The following is a 26208-nucleotide window of genomic DNA, read 5'->3' on the forward strand; positions in this document are numbered from 1 at the left end:
ATGCATTAACAAGTTCTAAAGTGCATTAAATTTTTTATTAAACCAAGTGTGTGAAACAAACCAAAACAGTTGCCCAGAAACTGAGACATTTTCTGAAAATTGTTTTCCTTGTGCACATTTCTACTAAATATCAACTTATTTTTACTGCTTTGAAGACTTTTTTTTTTAATGAAGCAAAGTGGCTCTGGTGAGTGTAACCTGGTCAGAAAAATTCCCAGCAAAGGCCTTGGACAATTAAAATTTGGCTTTGAACATTTTGGTGGCACCTACAGTTGAGAACCGTTTAGGCCCCCTTTTACTAAGAGACGCCCATAGGAATGCATTGGTGTCTCTTAACGTTTAGCGCCCACAATTTTAGCTCGCGTTAAAAACGTGAGCGCGCCTTAGTAAAAGGGGGTGCCTTACAGCTTTATCCAGAAGTTTACAGACGCATATGCTTTCTCTGTTCTTGAGAGCTGGTACAGAAAGAAATAATTGTCAGGCCAGAGTATCTTATCAAACTTCTGCTTCCCCCCTGCAAAAAAAAAAAAAAAGGAAACGAAACTATGTACCACAAATGTAGATAACGGTGGGACAAGGTTCGATGGGAAGTTATATCACAGTTTAACAGGTTTATGAGTAATAGCAGTTCTGGAAGGATTTATTGTTTTAACTGTATTTTGGCTTTGCCGAGCAGGACAATGTGCTGGCGCCAAGCAAGAGAACTTATCTAACGAGGACGGCGTTTTTGTAAAATGTTACATGTGGTATGAAGGACAGCATGCGTTCTGAAGTTAGAAGGAAACTGGAAGCTGGTGTGGCTCACGGGAGCATGTGAACGCTGGGCATACTGAATTTAATAACAGTTCCTCATTGCTTATAAAGGTGGCTGTAAGATGCAGCTTATTGTGTGTGTAGCCCATCACTGGATGCAGATGATAGCAGTGAGTCTTTTTCCACCCACGTACTGAACCCCACAGGGAAGTATCGCTCCTAAAAGCCCTATTACCATATTCCCACCCCACCTTTGTGAAAAGTCCCTATGTCAGTCCCCAAAACTTTAAATCTGTGTTCCTGCGCCATTCAGGCCTAAAATGAAGGGGTCTTTTTACAAAGCCATGGTAAAAAAAAAAGTGGCCTGCGATAGTATGAGCGCTTCTTTTTGGCGTGCGCTGAGCCACTTTTTTTTACCGCGGCTGGGAAAAAGGCTGTTTTTTTTTTTTTTTTTTTTTAAATGGGCGTCTGCAAAAATTTAAAACTAGCGTTCGCCTATTTACGGCCTGAGCCCTTTCCACCGGCCGTTGACCTAGTGGTAAGGGCTCACGCGCTACCCGCTTGGTAACCGTGCAGCGCGCACCAATGCGGTCGTGCTTCCGGTTACCTGCTGGGAACACCTCCCACGGTAGAAAATAGAAAAAAAATATTTTCTACCGCGGGATTCGGCGAGCGCCAAACTCGGAATTACCACCAGGTGCACGTTCTACCCTAGCTGTACTGCCGATTTGGTGCTCACTTACCTGTGCGTTAGCCCTCCTGTGGCTTTGTAAAAGTGCCCCTAAGTGTCTGCTTCCAGTGAGCTATCTAGTGACTGGGCTAACAAGTCACGGGGACATTGGATATGTACGGGGGGGAGGGGGGCACATTATTTGCACAATTGTACACTGCTCTGCTAATGAAAAAAACAAAGCTTGTGAGTGAACAGTAGCACAATTAACTGTGGCTCAGTCCAAAACCACAAGTCTACAGTTTGTCAGTAGAAATATGTGAAGCGGTTAAGTATAATAATCCTGTGTACCTCCTCGTACCAAATTCTGAATTATTATCTTGCGAACAAAATCCGTGTGCAAGTTTTCTAGAGCTGGAATTTTAAAGAGAATGAGAGGCATTTTCCCGTGAAAAAAACCCCCTCATTCTCTTTAAAATTCCATCTGTAAAAAACTTGTACACGGATTTCGTTTGCGAGATAATAATTCAGAATTTGTTACGAGGAGGTACACAGGATTATTATACTTAACCACTTGAGATTAGGATTAATGTTCGTAGGTGAGTGGTAAAAGTTCTACTAATTTGGGAAGTAGAAATGTGTGAAAAAAAATATGATAGCCTGTACAAAAAAATAAATCTCCCTCACACATTATTCCAGTGATAAGTCACTGGACACAGCAGGATCGTTCTGTCTGTGTGATGATAGTTGTCAGCACAGAAGGAATTCCTGTAAGGGGAGAGATGAGGAAGGAATAAGGATGTGTTCTGAAATACTTTTACATATTACAGCCATCTTGTTTTACACAACTTGTCTTGTATAGTCTCTGACGTGCTGCTGTACCTTTTCATTGTAGATTTCTGAGCCAGACCCGTCCCTGCCCCTGTGGCTATGGACCTTGAAAGGATTGGGGAGCTGATTCTGAAAAGGATCATTTGAATTACAGTGGGGGCAAGAGCAAAGCCCCAGATGGCTCATGACTTTACAGGAAACAGTAGATCCCCTCGTTTGGGCTCTGTGCATTCCTGCCACAGGAAATTTACAGTCTACAGAATGTTGAGCAAACATGGCTTACATTGACGTGTGACCTTCCTCATGTATATAAATTGGGGGGGCCCCTTCCCAGGGCACATGTTAACTGGGCTTGCATTCCTGGGTTTGGGCTGCAATTCTGTGCTAAACCTCCTTTGTGTTAAGCAATTTATACTATGGCCCTAGTGAATCTTAATTGCATTCAATTTTGATTTTCAAACCCATTTATTCAAATGCATTTGAAGCTGTGGAAAAATTAATTGGTGATTTATTCTGCCTTTAAAAAGTGAAGCTTTTAAGAAAGGATGCCATTTTACTTTCATTACTACATGTGTTCCTTCAGTGCAGACCAGGAAAATCAAACTCCAGCCTCAAAGGGCCACAAATGGGCCCGATTTTCCAGTTAACTGAAATGGGTAAATTAACCATGACCTAGAGCCACTGGAGTCAAAGAAATGTCATGAACTGATCATCTGAACCCTTAGTGGCCCTCAAGGACTGCAGTTTGACACACTGGAGAAGAATTGTTGAGGAGTGAAAAATGGTCTTTGCTTCAGTGTCGGGTGCTGTTCTTTCATCTGCACCCAAATGAAGCATAGATATAGAAAACCCATGAATTCTCATGGTTGGTGCAGTTGCCAGTCTTAATGGTTGTATTAAATTTGCAGCGGACGGTAGTGGGAAGTTGGAGAAAGCTTGAGAAAGACCAGGGACACGACAGGGTCGTCAATGCTAAAAACACTTTATTCTTACCAACAATAGTATTTTTTAGCATTGACGACCCTCTCGTGCCCCTGGTCTTTCTCAAGCTTTCTCCAACTTCCCACTGTTGTCTGCCGACTACGTTCTGTGTGGGATTTCTTTTCTTTTTTTCTTTTTTACTCCATTATTTTTGCAGCACCACTTTACTGGTTACCCACATTTTGAACATGAAAATTAAATGTTATTCAGCAAAGAGTATTCTAACATTGGTTCACGTTCAAGATGTTTTCAAGGCAAACGTCAACCCTTGAGTCACTGACTGGAGTACAGTTTGGGGGGGGTTTCTGGAAGACTTACTTGAGAAGCACACTGACTGAGTGGTTGTGCGTTTGTGATGGTGGCTTTTGTTTCCCTCTGACATGCTGTTTTCTTTCAGATGAAGGATCTCTTGAACTTGGCTGGCTTTGGAAACACGTCAAGGGCAGGGTGCAAAACACGCTAGTAGGAGACTTTGACCCTTAACATTTTCTCTAAAGAGTAGTCATCTAGGTATATAAGCACTAGACTTAAAGGAAGCCGGGGCGGGAGCATTTATTAAAAGCATGCCTTTATTTTTCATTTTGAAGGCAATAATTGGGTGGATTTGGGGGATATATGTAATAGAAATGGTGAAATATTTGTAATATTTTATTTTACGCATCTATTTTTTTTAAAAAATATTTGCTATATGTTTATATCCAGTTCAGGTATTTTCTTTATGTAACTGTGGCAAGTTGTTTTAAAATAGGGGCTTTTGAACTCCTGTTGGCTGAGGTACAAGATAAACTGAATGCCCAGTGTACTTCCTACGCAGATTGTGAACACACTAGAAAACCACTGAATCTTCAGCTGTCATTTTGTGTTGATTACCTTCCAGATTAGTACATGCATTTGCCCAGTTTTCCCTTGTGCATCATATTTTATAAAAACGACAATCTGAAAGAAATCACACTAATACTTGAGTTACTGCTATCGTTAAAAAAAAAAAAAAAGTAAAGTCTCTCAGATTGTGGACCATTATGGTGGTACCATTTAGGACAGGGAAAGTCAGATAAATTAAGGTGACATATTAACACCAAAGTTACTCTTCATTCAGTTTCCAAAGCAATCAAAATATTAATAATAAATTGTATGCAAAATTAGAGGCCTATTCCGTGCCTCTCCTTCCCTACAGAAGAAAATTATTCCTCTCTAGACCTCAGTGGCTCAGCTTTCTAGATGTACATATAATAGCAGCAAAGCGTTAATCGTCCTGAAGGCTTCAAACCTAACATTTGGCATACACAGACTATAAGATATAGCACTGTATGAAGGTACTCTGAGAAGGAAGCATGCATAAAACCGCTTTCACAAAAGTAGCATACTGCAAAAACAGGAAGGAGAGCCAAGCACACTTTGGCCCACTCAAGTCTACCAAGAACACACAGCAGGCAGATGGTAGCTGTTCTACTGGATGTTAAACTGTGTAAACCTGTTATCCCGTAACATACATTTCTTAAATTTGGAATGACAAAAAAAATCAGACGAGGCTCTGCTCTCCGAGCAAAACGGTTAAAGGTAGACTGCAGTCCCAGCGGCACTTACCGCTAAAGCATGAGCTCAGGCTGACCACAAAATAGGCTTCTCAGCTATTCCAGTACTACTAATACAATGCAATGTTATTTGCGTTTCGCCTTTCCAAATAAATTAACAGTGCACGTAGACCAATAAAATCAGAACAAGAACATAAAACAATGAAACAAAATATAAAACTATTAAAAAAAACTTTCAGTACAAAAACAACAAAATAACGTAACTTGTTCCGTCAGTAATTAAGCAGTCCCAGTTCTTTCAGTGCTGTCCAGTAGGCTTTCTTGTCTCCATAAAATAAATACTTAACACAGGGGATTAGTGAGCTGTGCCCCTCCTAGGTCTCAACGCCCATCAGAAGTTGTTGGAGATGGGATATGCCATTACGTGAAGACAGTCCTGAGGCTTTCAAGTCTGTCATAAGCTCATTGCACATTATCACTCCCAAGTCATCATGAGACCTTACTCCAGTCCAGACTTTTCTTTATGCCCAGGGCTATCTAGTCCATATTCTGTACAGTATGCTGGAATGGAAATTGGGGGGGGGGGGGGGAAACTATCTTGGATTAAAATCTGTTGGTGACACTGCATTTTGTGCAGTTTTAAGATAGGAAATAACATCACAAGCAGTAAAATTATTTTGTTTACAATGGTCACAATAGCAGTGAAACTTCTTCTGCTTTTGAGATTTGATTTAAAATATATATATATTTAATGCCCAGAATCAGTTGAGGACAGACTTGAATTTGTGCAATGCATTTGGACTGTTGTCACATAAAAGGCACAATATCTGGAAGGCCAGAGCTCACTGGCTCCCCTTTAAGAAGTATTAACCTGCACTTGGAAAGACTACCACAGGGTTGTCTCTCCTTTTCCTTTTCTCTTACTTTGTTCTCTCGGGTTCCAGGTGTGTTTCAGTACACCAAGAAGCTCTTTTGAGCAAGCAGCTTGGACGTGCCCAAACCCTGGAGTTTGCCCGTAAAAATGCTGCCAACGCCTTGTCTCTGGCTAATCTACTCATGGGTCTTTCCTCCATCCTCTGCAGCCTGAACGGGTGAGTACCGCAAAGATAGGGGCCCTTTCACTGAGCCGCGTAAGCGTCTACGTGTGCCCAGCGCGTGCCAAAATGGAGTTATTCGCACAGCTACCACGTGGCTATTGTGGTAATTTCATTTTGGGCGCGCGTCCAAAATAATTTCGGCTGCGCCTATTGGACGCGCCCACTTGGCACGCGTAGGCCATTCCCGTCCCAGTTACCATGTGAGACTTTACTGCTAGGTCAATGGCTGGCGGTAAGGTCTCAGACCCTAAATGGACACGCGGCAATTTTGCCGCACATCCATTTTCGGCAAAAATTTTTTTTTAAAAAAAGGCCTTTTTTACAGGCATGCTGAAAAATGGATCGGCGCATGCCCAAAACCCGCGCCTACACTACTGCAAGCCATTTTTCAGCACGCCTTTGTAAAAGTACCCCATAATGTTTATCCACTCCTACCCTAGCTGAGATAATATTTAACCATCTCTCTGACCTCATGTGCAACTTTCTTCAAATCAATCACCTTACTTTCTAACTCTTCCTACTTTCTTACTCATCTATATGTTACAACTTTGCCTTACCCTTCACTACCAATTAAAATGTTCTATTACGTATTGTGTTGACATTGCAAGTAGTAGACCATGCCATACTTTGTATTGTTGAATATTTTTACTGCTGTAATTGCCTATTGCTCATGTTTGATCTATTCTTACTGTACACCACCTTGAGTGAATTCCTTCAAAAAGGCGGTAAATAAATCCTAATAAATAAGTAAATGCTGGAACTGACGGCTACTTGCTAACCGAGAGCTGCCAAAATGCATGCAAGTTTCTTCGCAGGTAATGAAGTACTTATGACCTGGACTGGCCACCATTTGGATACAGGATGCTGGAGTGACGTAGCTACATGGGGCCTTGGGGGCCTGGACCCCCCTGCCGACGATCCTCTCGACCCTCGCCCCCCCTCCCGCCGTCAACCCACCGTCGCCGTCTGCTACCTTTGCTGGCGGGGGACCCCAACCCCCACTAGCTGAGGTCCTCCTCTTCCTTCATTCTGTTTCTGAGTCTGACGTCGGCTGGCGGCTGTTAGGGTCCCCCGCCAGCAAAGGTAGGCGGCGGTGGGGGAGGGTTAGGGGGGGTCGAGAGGGTCGGCAGCGGGGGAGGAGGTCAAAGTTGTTGGTGGCGGCAATGGGGGGGGGGGGCTAAAATGTGCTCTGGACCCCCCTCCCGCCGAAGTCTGGCTACGCCCCTGGGATGCTGGACTTGATAGACATTAGTCTGACTTCAGTATGGCATATTTATGTTGTTAAAATGTACAACAGCAACACGTGTAAAATACTCATGCCGTTACAGTTACCTGGATTTGAATCCAAGAGGGTAAGGAAGGGGTGGGAAAAGGAGGATGGGATCTGAAATGAGAGAAGGGGGTAAATAATGTCGATGGGCTGAGGAGTAGACAGGGTTAAGAACTGACTTGCGAGTAGTTTCTAGTATGGCATGAATGGACCAGTTTGGACTGGTGGTGGGAGAGAGAGTGTGGTATAGATGGGTTGTAGGGGGTGGGGAAGGGAAGAGAGGCTGGTGTGGGGAGGGGGGGGGGAAGTGGGATTAGTTACACTTCAGTAATTCCCTAGTTTTTCTTTTGGGCAGGACTTCTTCTGTTGTCCCTGCCACATGCCTTTTTCCTGATCATTTAAATATTAGCTGGCAGTTATGCCTTTGACCGGTCTTGCTTGTTAGTTTTTTCCTATGGAAGGGAGGAGGGGGAGGAGGAGGCAATTTTTGTAAATCTGGCTTCTGTGCATTGAGGTGTACAAAATATGAACAGTATGAGTAACTGAAGGGTGACATCAATGAAGATTTATTATTACATCTCCACCTCCCACCCCACTAAGTCTGAGAAATGCAATAATTTTCAACAGCTGATCTACAAGATCAACCCAGAAGAGAACAAGGAAGCAGGAAGGCTGTTTTGGGGATTGAAAAAAGGTCTGTTTTTTCAAGGTTAATAGTAGTGACTTGGATCACTGCCTAATGGGATGTAGGCTTGCAGAGAGTGAGTTGTGACCTCTTTCATCCTTTTGTGATTCAGGAATGTGAAGGGTTAATGGCTCTTAGCTTTCTAGTGTGTGAAGGTGGCAGTAACTCTAAGCTCCTAGGGTTTCACACCACTAGCCTGGCATCTTCTGTGGACAAGTTGACCTCTTCCCTCTAGACAATCAGCTGCATGAGGTTGGCGTAGAGACACTTTCTCAAAATGTTTGTTCCCTTCAGGCACCACTACCAAGCCTGCTGGTTATTGCTGACTGGTTACCTTCTTGACCTGGCTGATGGAGCTGTTGCAAGGGGACTGAATGCCTGCTCACCCCTGGGTAAGTTACCTGTTCTAGCACTGAAAGACTTTTTTTTGTCTTCTGAGGCAGCATCCCAGTAGAGTTTTTGTTAAAAAGAGGGGTGGGGGATGCACAGGAGCTACTTTGGGATCTTTTGATACAAACCCACATGTGTTCCGTATTCAGTCTTTTTCTTTTTTATCACAACATAGTGTCCATTATTCATAACGAGAAGTCATCCCACCTTCTGAATTTTTTTTTTTTTTACAATATTAATTATTCTGAGCAAGCTAATGTTCTTATAAAATAAAAAGTGCAGTGAATCATTTTTGTCTGCTTCTCCAGGTAACCTGTTTATAAACTATTGCATCAGAAGCTCTCTTTTGGTATGTTTAAATGTCATAGGTCAGTTTTTTTTCCATCTCCAAAGACTTGTGATGCCAACCAAGGATTCTGTCCATTTAATGAAAATAGCTTTCCTTCAAGGTGGGAGATGCTTATGGATAACTGACACAGACTTTTCCATTATACGAGTCCACTGAGACTCAAGTTAACTCAACCCCCATGTTCCTCTCCCACTTGATCTGGGATCTAGGATCCTTGATATTCAGCTCTTCCCTCTTGTGTAAAAATGAGCTTAAGTCTACCCAGTTTCACAAGGGAATCCGAGCTCAGAAGATTTTCTAACTCGCTCTTCTCACCTGCAAGGATCACGTTATGGATTTCACTCCCTCTGGCTAGTAGAGCAGAGAATAACTACCTCAGCTTCCGAAAGAAGCTATCAATAGAAATCAAACAAAATAAAACATGGAAAAGAAAATAAGATGATACCTTTTTTATTGGACATAACTTAATACATTTCTTGATTAGCTTTCGAAGGTTGCCCTTCTTCCTCAGATCGGAAATAAGCAAATGTGCTAGCTGACAGTGTATATAAGTGAAAACATTCAAGCATTACTATGACAGTCTGACAGGGTGGGAGGAGGGGGGTGGGTCGGAGGTATGCATGGGGACATCAAAGCATATCATTGATATTCTAACAGGGTGGGTGTGGATAGGTGAGGGGAGGGTGATCAACAGAGACATACAGCTTTATGGTTTATAATGGGCTAGGAACCCCAGATCCTTGTTAAATCCTTTCTGTTGGGTGTTAAAATATTCAATCAAGCTAAAAACCACCTTCTTCCCAAAAAGTGCTATATAACACCCACCGATCACTTTAGAAATATCAAATTTAACAAAGACTGTAATCAGAATGTATAACGCTCTGTAGCATCATATCTATCCAATAAGAATGTATTCACCCATTGTCTTAATTATATAACACTGTTGTTCCACTAATGTTGTAAACCGCACTGAACCCTAAACAGCGGATATTAGCAGTATATAAAACCTAAGAATTGAATTGAAATATACTGTTCTTAATTAAATCAACAATTCTGAGCAGGTTTTGATGTGAGACCATGAAAATAACTAGGTGTGTAGAGCCCAGGGTTGAATACAGATATTTTAAGAAGTGAGATACAGGAGGTATTAGCAGGTGATATAGTCTTACATCAGTGCAGGACGAAGGAGCCTCCTGCCTATAATCTCTGGCATGAGGTGCGAGGGTCAGAGTTATCGGCGCTGCTCATTGCGATGTTTAATCCTTTATGTTTTTAGGAGCCAAACTTGATGATTTTGCAGACTTCACCTCTTTTGGCTTGGCCACAGCCCTGCTTCTGCAAGCTCACGACTTCCTAGATTCCTGCTTGGTTATAGCCTACGTGTTGGCGGTATTCACACGGCTCTGCTTCTTTTGCAGCGGTAAGTCATGGGCGTTTCCCTCTCCCAGTTTAAGAAAAACACACACCAATGTGCACACTGTAGGCGGAGGGTTTAGTACGTTACAAAAACAAGATTGCATGAAAACTGGAATCAAGGACAGGGTGAAGATGGCAACATTTATCTTACTGGAAACTTGAAGAGTTTCCAATGAGATCAATGTTGCCACCTTCACCCTGTGAGCAAGGTCTTTTCTTGGTTTTTTTTTTTTTAAATATCATTTTTATTGATGACCAAAATACACAAGTGACAATAAAGTGAGAAAAACATTACATTACAAGTGTGTTCCAGTAGTCTGATGATCATCCAACTTATTCCAACTGGCCATCTATAATTTTACATTTTCATCTTATACCCTTCTAACCCCCCACCATCCCACCTCCCACCCACCCTCCTCCCCGCGAGCTTACCCATTCAAGATTCTACTGCGAGCCGTGGGGGTCAGGGTATCCCAAAACAGTAACCAACATTGTAATAGTCTATCTCCCTTTGGGGATGCTAAGTCATTTACTTCCCTTCGTTCCAGGGCACCTAGGGAAATCATAAGTGATCGCCATCGTGGCACAGAAGGTGGTTCCGATGAGATCCAATTCAATAAAATCGTTTTCTTTCCCATAGCAGTCGCCCTACGGAGGAATGGCAACATGCCCCTTCTTCGGTTCCCCCTCACCTTGTATTTATCAAACAAAAGAGTAGGTAAAGGGCACCATTGCGACCCCCAGATAGTCGAGACGAATGTACAAAGCTGTGTCCAGAAGGCACGGACCGGAGGGCACAACCAGAACATATGTCCCAAGTGCGCCCCAGATCCCGCACACTTAGGGCAGTCATCCAGAGGTCTCAGGGCAGCTCTAAACGCTCTATGCGGCGAGATATATATTCTCATAGTGAATTTATATTGGGATTCCTGTAGTGTCACATCTTTAAAGGTCCTATATCCAATTGTCAGATTAGCTTGTACCATCGCGCCAGTAATAGGGCAGCCCAACTCTCCAGTCCAAGCCCCAGCGGTCTGGTCATATGATATCTCCGGGCAAAGCTCTTTAAGTTTAAAATGGTAAAATTTAAGAGGAACCGAAAGCTGCGCCTCCAGGTCCAACAAATCTGTGATTTGCCTCCGTCTCTGCGAGGTCAACGAGGCTCGGGGGGAGGGAGGCAATGTAATGACTCAGTTGTAAATAGGAGAGGGTAGCCCGTGCTGGGAATCCAATATTCTCACACAAATCTTTAAAGGACCTACATTTGCCCTCTTTTGTTAATACCTGGAACAGGAATATTGTCCCCCCCTCTCTCCATGCCTGGAAGGTCCCAGTATCCGTGCCCACTGAAAAATCCGCATTACCTCCTATCGGTAGGAAAGGGGAAGAGTGGCACTCAAACCCTCCAGTTTTGCACAGCCATCGCCATGTACGTCTCAGTGGCACAAAAAGAGGGGCGTATCCCTTAGCAGTAGGTGCTTTGCCAGTTGGCGCATGCAGCCAATAACTAAAGTGATACTTGCTCACCATTTTAGTTTCAGGAATAGGAAAAGAAAAAAAGGATGTGCCCCTAAACCAATCTGTAAGTTGTCTCATGCAGCCCGCCACTGACATACGTTGAATGCTGTGTACACCCAACCCTCCCTTATGTATTGGAAGGTATGTCGGCTTTAATGCAACTCTGGGTCTTTTCCCTTTCCATAGATATTTAGCTAGTAGCCTATGTAGTTTCCGCTCATCTTTATGTAAGAAGAATAGAGACAGTACTTGGACCACATATAACCATTTAGGAACCAAGACCATATTATACAGGGCTACGCGCCCCCACAAGGACATAAGTACATAAGTACATAAGTAGTGCCATACTGGGAAAGACCAAAGGTCCATCTAGCCCAGCATCCTGTCACCGACAGTGGCCAATCCAGGTCAAGGGCACCTGGCACGCTCCCCAAACGTAAAAACATTCCAGACAAGTTATACCTAAAAATGCGGAATTTTTCCAAGTCCATTTAATAGCGGTCTATGGACTTGTCCTTTAGGAATCTATCTAACCCCTTTTTAAACTCCGTCAAGCTAACCGCCCGTACCACGTTCTCCGGCAATGAATTCCAGAGTCTAATTACACGTTGGGTGAAGAAAAATTTTCTCCGATTCGTTTTAAATTTACCACACTGTAGCTTCAACTCATGCCCTCTAGTCCTAGTATTTTTGGATAGCGTGAACAGTCGCTTCACATCCACCCGATCCATTCCACTCATTATTTTATACACTTCTATCATATCTCCCCTCAGCCGTCTCTTCTCCAAGCTGAAAAGCCCTAGCCTTCTCAGCCTCTCTTCATAGGAAAGTCGTCCCATCCCCACTATCATTTTCGTCGCCCTTCGCTGTACCTTTTCCAATTCTACTATATCTTTTTTGAGATACGGAGACCAGTACTGAACACAATACTCCAGGTGCGGTCGCACCATGGAGCGATACAACGGCATTATAACATCCGCACACCTGGACTCCATACCCTTCCTAATAACACCCAACATTCTATTCGCTTTCCTAGCCGCAGCAGCACACTGAGCAGAAGGTTTCAGCGTATCATCGACGACGACACCCAGATCCCTTTCTTGATCCGTAACTCCTAACGCGGAACCTTGCAAGACGTAGCTATAATTCGGGTTCCTCTTACCCACATGCATCACTTTGCACTTGTCAACATTGAACTTCATCTGCCACTTGCACGCCCATTCTCCCAGTCTCGCAAGGTCCTCCTGTAATCGTTCACATTCCTCCTGCGACTTGACGACCCTGAATAATTTTGTGTCATCGGCGAATTTAATTACCTCACTAGTTATTCCCATCTCTAGGTCATTTATAAATACATTAAAAAGCAACGGACCCAGCACAGACCCCTGCGGGACCCCACTAACTACCCTCCTCCACTGAGAATACTGGCCACGCAATCCTACTCTCTGCTTCCTATCTTTCAACCAGTTCTTAATCCATAATAATACCCTACCTCCGATTCCATGACTCTGCAATTTCTTCAGGAGTCTTTCGTGCGGCACTTTGTCAAACGCCTTCTGAAAATCCAGATATACAATATCAACCGGCTCCCCATTGTCCACATGTTTGCTTACCCCCTCAAAAAAATGCATTAGATTGGTGAGGCAAGACTTCCCTTCACTAAATCCGTGCTGACTTTGTCTCATCAGTCCATGTTTTGTATATGCTCTGCAATTTTATTCTTAATAATAGCCTCCACCATCTTGCCCGGCACCGACGTCAGACTCACCGGTCTATAATTTCCCGGATCTCCTCTGGAACCTTTCTTAAAAATCGGAGTAACATTGGCTACCCTCCAGTCTTCCGGTATTACACTCGATTTTAGGGACAGATTGCATATTTCTAACAGTAGCTCCGCAAGTTCATTTTTTAGTTCTATTAATACTCTGGGATGAATACCATCAGGTCCCGGTGATTTACTACTCTTCAGCTTGCTGAACTGACCCATTACATCCTCCAAGGTTACAGGGGAAGGCGCTGCCACATTTCTAAGGTGTGTTGTGTCTCTTTCCACAAGGGGGCTAAGTTGATTTTGTAAAGTTGTGTTAACGATGTTGGTAATCTAATCCCCAAGTAAACCAAGAAATCAGTGGTCCACTTCAACGGAAACCGTCCCTCCCAGCGTTCCCGTACTGAAAAAGGTATTGGCAGCGCCTCAGACTTCTGTGAATTAAGTTGGAACCCTGAATAGTATCCAAACTCTGCTATATGATCTAAGGCTATTGGCAACGATGTCTGAGGGCGCGTCAACACTAGGAGGATGTCGTCCGCATAAGCCAGTACTTTGATATGAAGCTGCGGCAGCTGAACTCCCCTCACCTCTGGGTCTTTTATGATGTTGCGCAACAGGGGCTCCAAGTAAATCAAAAACAGGAGTGGGGACAGGGGACAACCCTGTCTTGTGCCCCGTCTTACCAAAAAACGTGGAGTACACATTCCATTCACTAGGACTCGGGCCCCGGGATCAGTATATAATGTGTCTATTGCATGTAAATACCACCCAGACAACCCTATGTATTTAAGTGTTTGGAAGAGGTAGTCCCAGTTCACTTGGTCAAATGCTTTAGTAGCGTCCAGGCCCGCCAGCAATAGTGGGTGACCCGTGGCCTCAGCTTGCGCCACAGCCATCAGGGCCCTACGTACATTTAGACCTGGATGTCTCCCCCGCACAAACCCCACCTGGTGGTCCCCCACCAACGCCGGGAGGTGTGTGGCCAGTCTATCAGCAAGGATTTTAGCTAGAATTTTTACATCAACGTTGAGAAGGGAAATTGGCCGATAAGACCCCGGTAAGTCAGTTGGCTTACCCGGTTTAGGGATAAGGACAATTAAAGCTTCATTCGATTCCCTGGGCAGCCTCCCCACTACCACAGCTGCATCGAGGTGAAGCGTCAGGGGAACACTCAGCTGGGTCGACAGTAATTTATAATATTCCGTAGAAAATCCATCCAGGCCCGGAGATTTTCCCAAAGATAAACCCTTGATCGTCTGTCGAATCTCTCGGGCCTGGAGGGGAGCATTCAGCTGATCTCTAATTGCAGGGGGCAGCACTGGAAGGCCTGCATCTCTCAAGTAATCTTCTAATTTTGGTCCCCCCTGCTGCGCCTCCGGTTGGTACATTCGGGAAAAATAATCTCGGAATATGGTTAATATATCTTTAGGGCAAGACTTACGGGAGCCATCAGGCGCCAGCACCGTAGGAATGAATGTCCTCTCTGACCAAGCCTTTGCAACTTTAGCTAGCAATTTCCCAGGCCTGTTACCCAATTTGAAATATTGATATTTACGACTAAAGGCTTGCTTCTTAGCACGTTCATGGAGCAGTGAGTCTAGGGCCACTTGTGCCGCAATCACATTATCATAGTTGGTCTGGGTTCGACAGCGTATGTGTGCCCTTTTGGCTTGTTGATATTTTCGCTCTAGTAAAATTATGCCTTGGGAGATCTTTTTATGTCTTGCACTTAAGTAGCTAATAATTTCCCCTCTCATAACCGCTTTAGAAGTTTCCCAGAATAATGTCGGATTATCTTTATGGGCCACATTATCAGATTCAAACAAGTTCCATTTTTGTACTAGAAAATTACCAAAGTCTTTGTCCCCAACTAAGTAGGATGGGAACCTCCAGGACTTAAATCTGTCTACATTGTGTCCCAGTGCTATGTCGGCCCAAACTGGAGTGTGATCTGAGATCGCCATAGTTGCCATGTCTGTATTAATTACCCGGGAAAAAAGCGATGTGGAAACCAAAAGGTAGTCTATGCGAGACCAGGTTTTATGGGCCTTCGAGAGGTGAGTATAATCCCGCCTCTGTGGAAATAGTAACCTCCAGGGGTCTACCAGATCCATTAGCTTACAAAGATAAGGCAATCCTTTGCTGCGGGGTAGTGCACTCCATGCTCCGACCGTCGAGCGGTCGAGGTCCGGATCAAGCACCTGATTGAAGTCACCCGCTACAATCCAAGGTGCCGTGTCATATTTGAGACCTAGGTTTATCAGAGTCTGGAAAAAATCTGCATCATAACCATTTGGACCATATACAGCACATAGGTAGTATTCCTGTCCCATAATGTTAAGATGGAGCAGAACATATCTTCCCTTTGGGTCCTTTCCTATTAATTTAGAGGTGCACGGGAGCCCTCTCCTAATCAATATGGCCACACCTCCCCGTCTAGCCCCGGAGGAGGAGTAATAACACTCCCCCACCCATTGTTGGCGCAGCTTTCTGTGTTCCTCATCTGAGAGTTTAGTCTCTTGTAGGCAGACTATGGAAGCTTTTAGGCGTTTCAGATGTGCTAAAATTTTTGATCTCTTAATCGGAGAAGTAATCCCGGCCACATTCCAGGTCACTAATCTTAAAGGTTCAGTCAGTGTGATCCCCTAGATTTGCCAAATTAACATATAACAAAGCTAACATAGCGCCCCGGTTGCCCAGCCCCAACCAAAGGCTCATTATATCAAATAACACATAGTTATACCAAGCTTTACCCAATCCCACAGCCCGTCTCTTTCCCCCATCATCCTTTTGCTCGCCTCTACTTCTATTCCCCCCCTCCCCGCCCCTCTTTATCCCCCCATCTTCCCCCCACTAATCATCTAACCTATCTTACCAACCTCACTCCGTTCCAGTGAGTGTAGGAGGCAGAGGTCTAGATGCTATAGGAACCCTACCCTTCTTTCAAATCAAGAAATGTTTCATAATTAATGTCTCACATATCCCACAGAGCTGCAAAAATCACGTTACAAGGTGTTTGGATATCTTCTCCGTCCAGCCCATTCTTGAACCGTTCTACCATGTGTCTCCAGGTCTGTTATCTTGGTCACCAATCGACTCGGTCTCACTCTTATTCCACAGTCAATTGTCGTCATTAGCAATCCAACAGGAACTTTCTGGAACTCAATCAAATTAGAAATCCAACCGGCAACCGCCAACCAAGAACACTGTCAACATACCAGCATGGTTAAACCATCTACTGATTAGATTAGCGATCCCCCCAGGGTCAGGTCTGATGATGATTCAACCAATCCACTACGGCCTCTGGGTTAGTATAAGCCGTCCAGGTTCCGTTCTCCAAGATCTTCAGCGTTGCTGGATATTGCAGAGTAAACTTGAACTTTTTCTCCATCAGGCAAGTGCAAACCGTGGAAAAAGCTCGTCGTTGTGCTGCCAAAGCCGCAGAGTAGTCCTGAAAGATGCGAATTAAAGTCCCATCATATTTTGTAGTTTCCCTGCTGCTTTTATATTGTCGCAATATTGCCGCTTTTTGAGCATAACAGTGAAATTTTGCTATCACCACTCTAGGCCTCGATTCTCTTGTTGGCCTGGGTCCTACGCGGTGTGCGCGTTCAATTCGGATTGCTCGGCCTTCACCCGCCTCCGGGAAGTGCGCCTGCAGCCATGTCTCCAATGTTCGTTTTAAGTCTTTATCTGCCAAGGATTCTGCAAACCCCACAAATCTGAGATTGTCCCGGCGCGAGCGATTTTCCAAATCTTCTACGCGCTGCGTGTTCTCTTGGACTAGGCGTTGTAATCTTTCTAGCTCCCCCGAGTTATTTTGCTGACCATCTTCTACCTCCGCAACCCGAGCCTCCAGTTCCCCGGCGCGGCGTGAGAGCTCCGTCGTAAGCGCCGACAGGCCCGCTATCTGGGCAGAAAGTTGGTCAAATTGAGGGGCCAGCGCGCCCACCACCGCTTCTATAAGTTCTGGCAGCGTGAAGTCAGAGGCTGGGCGGGACGGTGAATTCGCCGGCGAGGCGGCCGCCATCTTGGATTCGCCAAGTCTTGGTTTCTCTTCTTTTTTCTTCGTGTTTTTCCCGGTTTGCGCCATCGCCGATCTTGTTAGATATTTGTCCATACACTGGGGGAGCGAACACGTCCTAGATTATCCGTTTTGGGGTCGGAGACACCTTTAAAAGTTCAATTTTCGTGCAGGGTTCCCAGCAGCAGAAAGTTCCACGTCTTTCCTTGCTCACAGCATCACGTGACCCCGTCTTTTCTTGGGTTTAATAGTCTTTCTCAAATTTTCATGCAGGAAGATTAAAAAATCTCAGTTTGTGACAAAGCATACATATCCCCACAATAAAAAAAAAAATGCCAATCCAGCTTCAGTCGATGTGATCCATCATTATATTCTCTTGAGAACCTTTTCAGCCTTAATATGGAGACAAAAAGGCCGATATTCAAAGCGAATTAAGCGGGCAGAACCTCTCCTGCCCGCTTAAATAGCTTCTCACCGCCTAACCGGGGATATGCAGCGGCACTTAACTGAATGTCCACTGAGACCGCCCAAATAAAAAGTGGGCAGGTCAGGGGCGGTGCTGGGCAGGAGCACCAGGTTATGCGGAGACCTGCTTAGCTAAGCAGCTTCATTTAGGATGGCTCAAGAGCTCTGCTAAATAAGGCTGCTTAGCTATGTGGGTGCTGACTCTGAATATCAGGCCAGCACCCACATAACTTTTTTTTTTTTAAATTTATTTATAACTAAAGCCCCCTCATGTCCCCCCCCCCCACCAATGTTCCCTTCTTTCCCACCCCCCTCCCAGCCCACATAAAGACCCCCACGGCAGCTCGTGGTACTTTGTGTAGTACTGCGAGAGGTCGCTGCAGCCATTTTAGATCGATGCTTTAAGGGGCAGGAGCGAGGGGGCTGCGCTCATGCCCCCAATGACCCCGCTGGACCACCAAGGATACAGAAAGGCTCGGAGGGAGAGCCTGCCTGGTCAGCTGGGGGGGGGGGGGGGACAGGGAGTCTTGATGTGAGCTGGGAGGGGGGAGGGAAAGAATGGAACATTGACAGGATGGCTTGAGGGAGCTCGGGGGTTTAGTTAAAAAAAGAAATTAAAAAAAAAATGTTATGCGGGCCAGCCAGCCCAATATTCAGCCAGGGCCACATTACTTTTATGCAGCCCTGGCCAGCTTGCCCCCCCAAAATCCCCAATATTCAGTGCTGGTGCCTGGCTATGGCCCGGCACTGAATATCGGGGGATAAGTTAGCCAGCAGCTGTGCGGGCTGTGATTTACGATTATCACACGTCAGACGATGATCAGCGTTTACAAAACCGCTGACTGCCGCTGGCTGAATATCAGGGGAGAAAGCTCATAACTATTCCTGGCCTGGTATGGTACAGTCTACCATCTCCATGTGCTACTTTGCAGTTGCAACATTTTAAATCCAACCTTGCATGTGAAGGAAATCCTTCGTGTTCCTAATGATGTCATCTTAATGGTTTATTACCTCAGTCAGGGCCGTGCCAAGGGTCTGTGGCGCCCCCCTGCAGAAGATCAGTTGGCGCCCCCTCCCCCCGTGAAAATGATCGCTGCCCTCCCATCCACGCTCCTCTCTCCCCTGCCCTCCCGCTCCCATGTCCCAACTGCCCGCCCTCTTCTCCCCCCCCCAACAAGATCCCTTTTAAATTTACTTCCGTCCGGTAGCGAAGGCACAGCGTCAGTGAAGGAGGCGGTGCTCCTGACGTCTCTACTAGTCTTCCCTTCGCTCAATGTCCCGCCTTCTTCTGACGTCATTTCCTTGACGTCAGAAGAAGGCGGAACACTGAGCGAAGGGAAGACTAGTAGAGACGTCGGGAGCGCCGCCTCATTCACTGACGCTGCGCCTTCGCTGCCGGACAGAGGTAAATTTAAAAGGGATCTTGTTGGGGGAGAGAAGAGGGCGGGCAGTTGGGACATGGGAGCGGGAGGGCGAGGTAAGCATGGTGCGGCAGGGCGCCCCCCAGAGGACGGCGCCCTCCTGCCGTGCTTACCTCGCTTACTGTGTTGGCACAGCCCTGACCTCAGTGTGAAGGATGCCACTGCATTAAGGGCAAATTACTGTCTTCAATACACAAGTCTGCCTGTCCTGTTACATTAGCATTTTCTGTATGCTGCCATGTTGTGCTTTTCTTGCCTATTTTCAACCCTGTGCATTTTCAGGAATCCCTTTCATGTACCGTGGGCTGCCGTGCCCCTATGCCTCCTGCATCCTGGTATGTGCCTTCCTGTTGACGGGTGGAAACCTCTTGATTCTGCGCATTGTCGCTGTCGTCATGATCCTGTTCATGGTGGATCACGGCTTTTATCCACATGACAAAGTATTGGAATCCCAGCCCTGGAAAAAGATAGTCTTCACAGGGGGTGAGCTGAAATACTATCTCAAGTTTCAAATTTATTATAAATGTTGATACACCGCTTACGAGAAACTGTCTCAAAATTCATTTCAGAGAAGCAGTTCATGTATAGGCCAGGCCTCCTGCTGACAGCCATGAGATGGAGTGATGGAAGGGCGTCGGTGTGGGTTCCAGCCTCAGAAGAGGCTCCTTTTCCAGTCCTCTGCTAGTTTGGGGATTTACCAAGGGGGTAAAGAAAGAGACAGGAGGAACATTTTCAGAAGCAGCAATTTGATCAGTTTAAAACACAAAGGCATGCGAAAAAGTGGCCAGCGGTAGTGTGGGTGCGTGTATTGGACACACGCTGGACCATTTCTCCACTCCGTCTGGAAAAACGTTTCTTGGGGGGGGGGGGGCGGGGGTTGGCCGGGAAATGGACATGTGGCAAAATGAAAACCAGTGTGTGTCTATTTACGGCCTACTACTACTACTTATCATTTCTATAGCGCTACAAGGCATACGCAGCACTGTACAACATACACAAAAGACAGTCCCTGCTCAAAGAGCTTACAATCTGGATAAGACAGGTAAACAGAACAATTAAGGGTAAGGGAATCAAAAGCAGTGGTAAAGAGGTGGGTTTTGAGTTTGGACTTGAAAACGGCTAAAGATGGGGCTAGACGTACAGGCCTGAGCACTTAACACCACCAATTAACTTAGCAGTAAGGGCTCACGTGTTACCGGAATATGCATAAGCCATACTAATTTTAAAATGACAAATGTGCACATACTTCCCCATTTTCAGATTACCCTGAGGAAAATACCCACACATATTTATACCTGCACAGGTACTTATGATCTGGATTGGCCACTGTTGGAAGCAGGATGCTGGCCTTGATGGACCTTTGGTCTGTCCCAGTACGGAGATGCTTATGTTCTTGTGTGGGAAGTTTAGTGGCATGTGAGCATAGCCGCCGAGAGGGGGGGGCAGGGGGGACAAAATTCCTGGCGCCGCAGTTCCACCCGCCCTCCGTCGTCCACCTTCTGCCCCCTGCATTGAAATTGCAGTCTCATCTCCGTGAAAGCAGCGCTGCAGGCAGCAGAACGCCTCCCTTCGGCCCTCCTTCCCTCCCTGTGTCCCACCCTCGTCTGACGTAACTTCCGCGAGGGCGGGACACAAGGAGGGAAGGAGGACCGAAGGGAGGCGTTCTGCTGCCTGCAGCGCTGCTTTCACACAGGTGAGACTGCGATTTCAATGCAAGGGGCCCAGCCCAGTGGCGAACAGAGGGGGGGAGTGGCGGTGACCTTGGGGGGGGGAGTGGGGGGGGAGCAGTGGCTATGGCAACCTCGGGGGGGGGGCAGGGCGGCAAGGGCGAGCCCCGGGCCTGGCCTTGCCCCAGGCCCAGCCCAGTCTCTTGGCGGCCCTGCATGTGAGCCACCTAAATCTAACCATTTATAAATGAGCTTCCTAGATTTGCTTGCATCTGTTATGTCTGTGGGTAGGGATAGCTTTGGAATCTAGCCAGCGAAGTTCCCTCTCATCTTAACCCTGCCTTCTGGGCCTGGGGCAAAGGAAAGTTACGTGATTTACCCAGGGTCACAAGGAGCAGCAGTGAGAACTGAACCCAGCTCCTCTGGTTCTCAGCCCACTTCACTAAACATTAGACTGTCTCTCCATCATAGGTCACTGGTCTATTTTCAAGGGTTGTTTAATTTTTTTTGTTCCTTACTGCCACACCTGCTGTGAGGAACTAGTGCTCAGTGCTTATAAGCCAACACCAAATTGATTGGTTCAGAAGTAATATATTGTTCTTAACAATATTTCATCACAAAGATAATCCATTTTTTTCTGCGACATGCAGCTCCTGCGTTTGCAAGCTGCCTCTTCCTCCTTCCATTAATCGCTAACCTCCCATTGTTACACAGCTGGCTAGTACGCTTTGAGTGGGCGGGGCTCTGGGATCCCGCCGGGGTGTTGACTGAAAACTGCTGCAAAGTTGAGTTTGTTCCCTTTTGAAAAAGCTTAGCGAAACTTGGCCAGAGTCAAGGGGACGCAACATGGCGTGGGAGTGAAAGTATTGGTAACATTGAAGCCCAGTGGGGGCTTTTTCACTGAGTCATGGTATAGCATATATCCACAGGGGACAGTGTGGTAACAACTTTATAGGGGACTCTGTGATGGTAAAAATATTGAATAACAAATGGAATATGAACAATGATCCCTTTTAGGAAATTCAGCACAATTTAGACGTGATACGGGGAGTGATTTTGATTCATTATACAAGTCATCGGATGTATTTTCTTGTTGAAGTAATCAGTAGTCTATTACAAATGATATATTGTGCTTAATACATGATGGAAGGCAGTAGAGTACAGATAGTGCTATTGTATATTCCTTCCTGTGCTAGGCCTGTTCTCACAAGTTGGCCTAACAATTTAACATATAGTACTTGGCTGGAGCTGAGAACATGTTTTTCATATAAGGTGGATATAACCTTGGGACGTGCTGAAAGACAGACTGAGGACACAGTGAGCCTAAGATGTCCAGAATGTTTCATTTGTGGGGAGAGGACACAAGGGTATTGTTCTATGCCCTGTGACTAACTACACGCTGTGCACGCAGAACTGATAGCTAATTAGCCAAAGGCCACCGACTGTCCACGTGAACCCACATCAGGAGAGAGTGATAAAATACAGGAATATCCATATATGGCATACGCTACTTTCTGATTCTAGTTTAGGAGAAATCACATGATTTATGAGAAACGAAACTTACTAAGGCTATATATGTAATGGTTGGGACAGTGTGAGCTGAGCAGTTTTTGTTATATAGTAATTGCATTTGGCTTTGCTGTCTGACAACCTGCTCCAGAGAGATAACAATTATTTTGTATATTAGCTCTGTGAGATACCAGTAAAGATAATTACTGGTTGCGCCTAACTGAATCTAAGTTTTCTCTCTTATTTTTCAGCCTATGAGGCTGAAGTGTTTCCCCTCCCTGTGGGGGGCGAAGGGGTTGGGAAAACACAATATGAATGTGCAAGAGCAGTGATAAACGGGTATTTACCAGTTAAATTTACTTCTATGCAGATTTGACCTGGGGGGTATGTTTAGTAAGGCGCGTTAGTGTTTTTAACGCACCTTTAAAGTTCGTCTGATTCTACCAGATGTTCCCCTGGGGATGTAATGGTAAGAATTTGATAGAACTGAGCACGTTTTGTTTTATTTTACTTAATTTTATTTAGTTTACTGTATAATAAGGGATAAAAATACTGAGCTTGGGTATATGTAGGTTAAAAAAAGGCCAGAAGTCTGTTATTTCCTATCTTTGGAGCTTGGATATTTTCTCTAGAGCAGACCCCTAACCTGTGTGCACGGTTTTTGTATTTCAGGTGTCGTAATGCTGTTATTTTCCTCATCCCATCTGGCATGTCTGTACTATCTCATTTGGGCCAGCTCCTACATCCTCTTCCCATTTGCCCTGTGGAGCGGAGTTCCTAAAATGCTGTAAACCGTAAGGACATGTGCAGTAGAAAGACCAGCATCCTTTCAGCTTATGTAACCTGTCAAAAAAAATCATGGCCTTTTGACCAAATACAGACTGACCTAGTGTTAACATTATATTTTAACCACATCTTCTGACACAACATCTGCAACATTTTCATAGCATTGCAGTAATCCTGGGCACATTAGTTTTATAAAAATCCGCAGTGTGTGTGACTGTGTGTGAAGTGATATTGCTGATTGCAGTACTGCGGAGTTCGATGGAATCGCTGTTCCAAGCTACAGGACGAATTACTGTACCCTTGGGCGAGGGAAACTTCCCACTGAGGATTTGGGTTGCTCTGCAGTACAATGACTTGTTTAGAAAAGACAGGTTTGTAAGAGATTAGATCCCTTTAATTGTATGGCAGTCTGGCTGTAGATTTTTGCCTCCTTTTTTTTTTTTTAAACTTCCACAGACGTGGAGACGTAATTTCAAAGCACATAGACTTACAAAGTTCCATAGTAACCTATGGAACTTTGTAAAATGAGCCCCATAGCCTTGTAAGGAATAGATTTGTTCCCCAATGTCACCCTCTGTTCAGGTCTAAGCAGTATTCACCATCATTAGGAAGTTTTTTTGTTCAAGTATTGCTTGAACTGCTACAGAGGGCAACCACCAAAACAGGCGGTGCGGAGAGGATAAAGAGGTTGGGAGATCATTATTCCTTAATACAGCTGTCACTGACTGCCTCCAAGTTTCTCCGTCCTATACAGTGACGCGGATCGCCCTCCCCCAGTATGAGGTGTCCTAAGACTCAACGGGTTGGCCATGGTATTGGTCAGCGGCAAAATGGCAGCTGACTGTCCACCAGCAAGTAACCATGTCACACGCCTACTCTCCTGTGGGATTTCCTCTGTAGGATTCCTGATCGCTTAGCCTACCAAACTCCGGAGTCCCTTGCATGAATCCTGATGTAGGTCTAGAGAACAACCCATCTGGGTTCTGATGACCGATGTTTGAAACACTAACAAAACCTCTATGCCATGAATCCGTCTGAAAATAGTCCTAATATTTTCCTTTTTTTTTTTTTTTTTTGTTTAAATGTAAAAAGAGTAAATTCAGAACAAAAGTTTTTTGTTTTTTTTTAAGGTTCTGCTGAGGGGCTAAATTTCAACCCATGAGCTGGCAGTTTTCTTCCTGGTTCATTATTGGTGACCAAACAGATAAATGGATAAGGATTTGGGGAAAATTTGCACCATGAACCATGTGCAAGATGCTTCTTTCATTGGCTAAACATGAGCTTGAAAACAGCCAGTCTCTCTATATAACATGAGTCAGGTAGGAGGCCCGGATATGATGCTTGAGCATGGCTTTTTGCTTCTTGGGACTATGAAGGTTGCAGAAGTAGTGTAGTTCCCTTAGTGGGGGCTCTTCTTCCTGTTCAGACCTGCATTTTACCCCAGGGTATTCTGGGACCTGTAGTTTCCAAGTCCACAGTGTACAGTAGGAACAGGATAACCATTACAACAGTCTGTGAACATCTGGCCTCTTCCAGTTGTGACTACAACCTAGCTGTAGTTTCCTTACCAACTCAAACAGAACTAAACGCTGTGCATATGTGTACCTACATGTATAATCAAAAAATATAGAAAGACCTATGTTATAGAAAGATTAATTCACACCATTCATTATATATCAAGATAGTTTTAGAGTATAACGTGATTCAAATATTCAAACCCATTTAAAACAACATGCGATAAAAGATGACATCCCCCACTTCTCATCAGTGTACCAAATTCAATTTATCACAAGCTAACAAGTAGATTATTACATTCAATAATTTCATACACAGCGTCATCTTCACAAAAGTTAATCTAATGCCCTAATAAATAGTCCCTTATAAATCTAATATCAAAGAATCCAGAAAAAAGCGGAAATGTTCTCTCTCATTCCCCCCAAAAGTCCCCACTGACGTGTGCAGATATCCAGATGACAGTTCTGTTCACGCAACACTCTTTGTGATGTAGCTTGATATAAAGATCTTATCGTATCATTTGATGACGAGACTTGAATCTGTGATTGCTCACCAAAATCAGAATCAACTCTTGACTCAGCATAAATATGTAGACTCAGCCCACATTTTTGTTCAACAATATTGTCGTGTTGGTTGCAAAGTGTACCTATAACTTAAAAAAATTACCTTTGAAACTATTGTCAAGGAGGCAGTTGGGTTTTCAGGATAGTCACAATGAATACACTGGAGATTGATTTGCCTTGCACTGGGTCTCGCATGCATGATTTGTATTCATTAAAGATATCTCAAAACCCAGTAGATTGAATACTGACATTAAATATTCCCATCTTGTACTTCCTTAGAATGGGGTCAGAAGCAGATATTAATTGTCCAGAGTTTGCTCAATAAGACATATTTAAGAACTCAATAAAATGGTTTCGCCTGATGGCAAATGTTTCCATTGCTAGCACGGGTGTCTACTCCCGGGTGGGGGGTGGAGGGGGAAGAGATAGGGAGTCTCATCCATTGCTCAGTGGTGACACCTAGTGGTCCTTTTACTAAGCTGCGGGAAAAAAGGGCCCTGTTGTAGCAGTGGGGGGCTGTTTTTCCTGTGCACCAGAGCCCTTTTTACCACAGCAAGTAAAAAGCCTCCCCCCCCCCCCAAAAAAAAAAAATGGCCACGCGGTAAGATAACTCTTACCATATGGCCATGTGGTGGGGAGATCATACCGTGGCGGTAAGGTCTCCCGCAGTAACCCAGTGGTAACCGGGCAGTGCAAGGCAATGCCCGAGTACCGCCGGGTTACCACTGCGCTAGAAAATTTTTTTTTTAATTTCCGGAGCGCTGGAAAGGGCTTTCACTCGTCCCAGAACTACCGCCGGTGGCCGCATTGGGCCGTTGGTATTTCATAATTAGCATGCGGTAAGCCCGTGTTGGGCTTACTGCCGTTTTGTGAAAGTGATTAGGTTCAGAGTCCATGTTAGCCGAGTTTCACTGGGAGCCATGGTTTGTGGGACTGAGGACTATTACTGTGATTGCTGGACTGAGTTGGGAATTGGTTAAAAAAAAGAAAGAATG

At 45.0% G+C, this 26208-nt stretch overlaps 1 protein-coding gene across 1 annotated transcript; it reads left to right on the forward strand.

Moving 5' to 3' along the window:
- Positions 1-337: 337 nt before the first annotated feature.
- On the forward strand, positions 338-24252 carry TMEM269 (transmembrane protein 269). The gene is given in 6 exon segments (XM_030186247.1): positions 338-5738; positions 5741-5858; positions 8114-8211; positions 9835-9978; positions 19456-19656; positions 23022-24252. Coding segments are annotated over 6 exon segments (861 nt in total). The 5' UTR covers positions 338-5557; the 3' UTR covers positions 23141-24252.
- Positions 24253-26208: the final 1956 nt, after the last annotated feature.

The sequence above is a fragment of the Microcaecilia unicolor genome, chromosome 13 (assembly GCF_901765095.1).
Source record: "Microcaecilia unicolor chromosome 13, aMicUni1.1, whole genome shotgun sequence".
In the NCBI taxonomy this organism is placed as follows: Eukaryota; Metazoa; Chordata; class Amphibia; order Gymnophiona; family Siphonopidae; genus Microcaecilia; species Microcaecilia unicolor.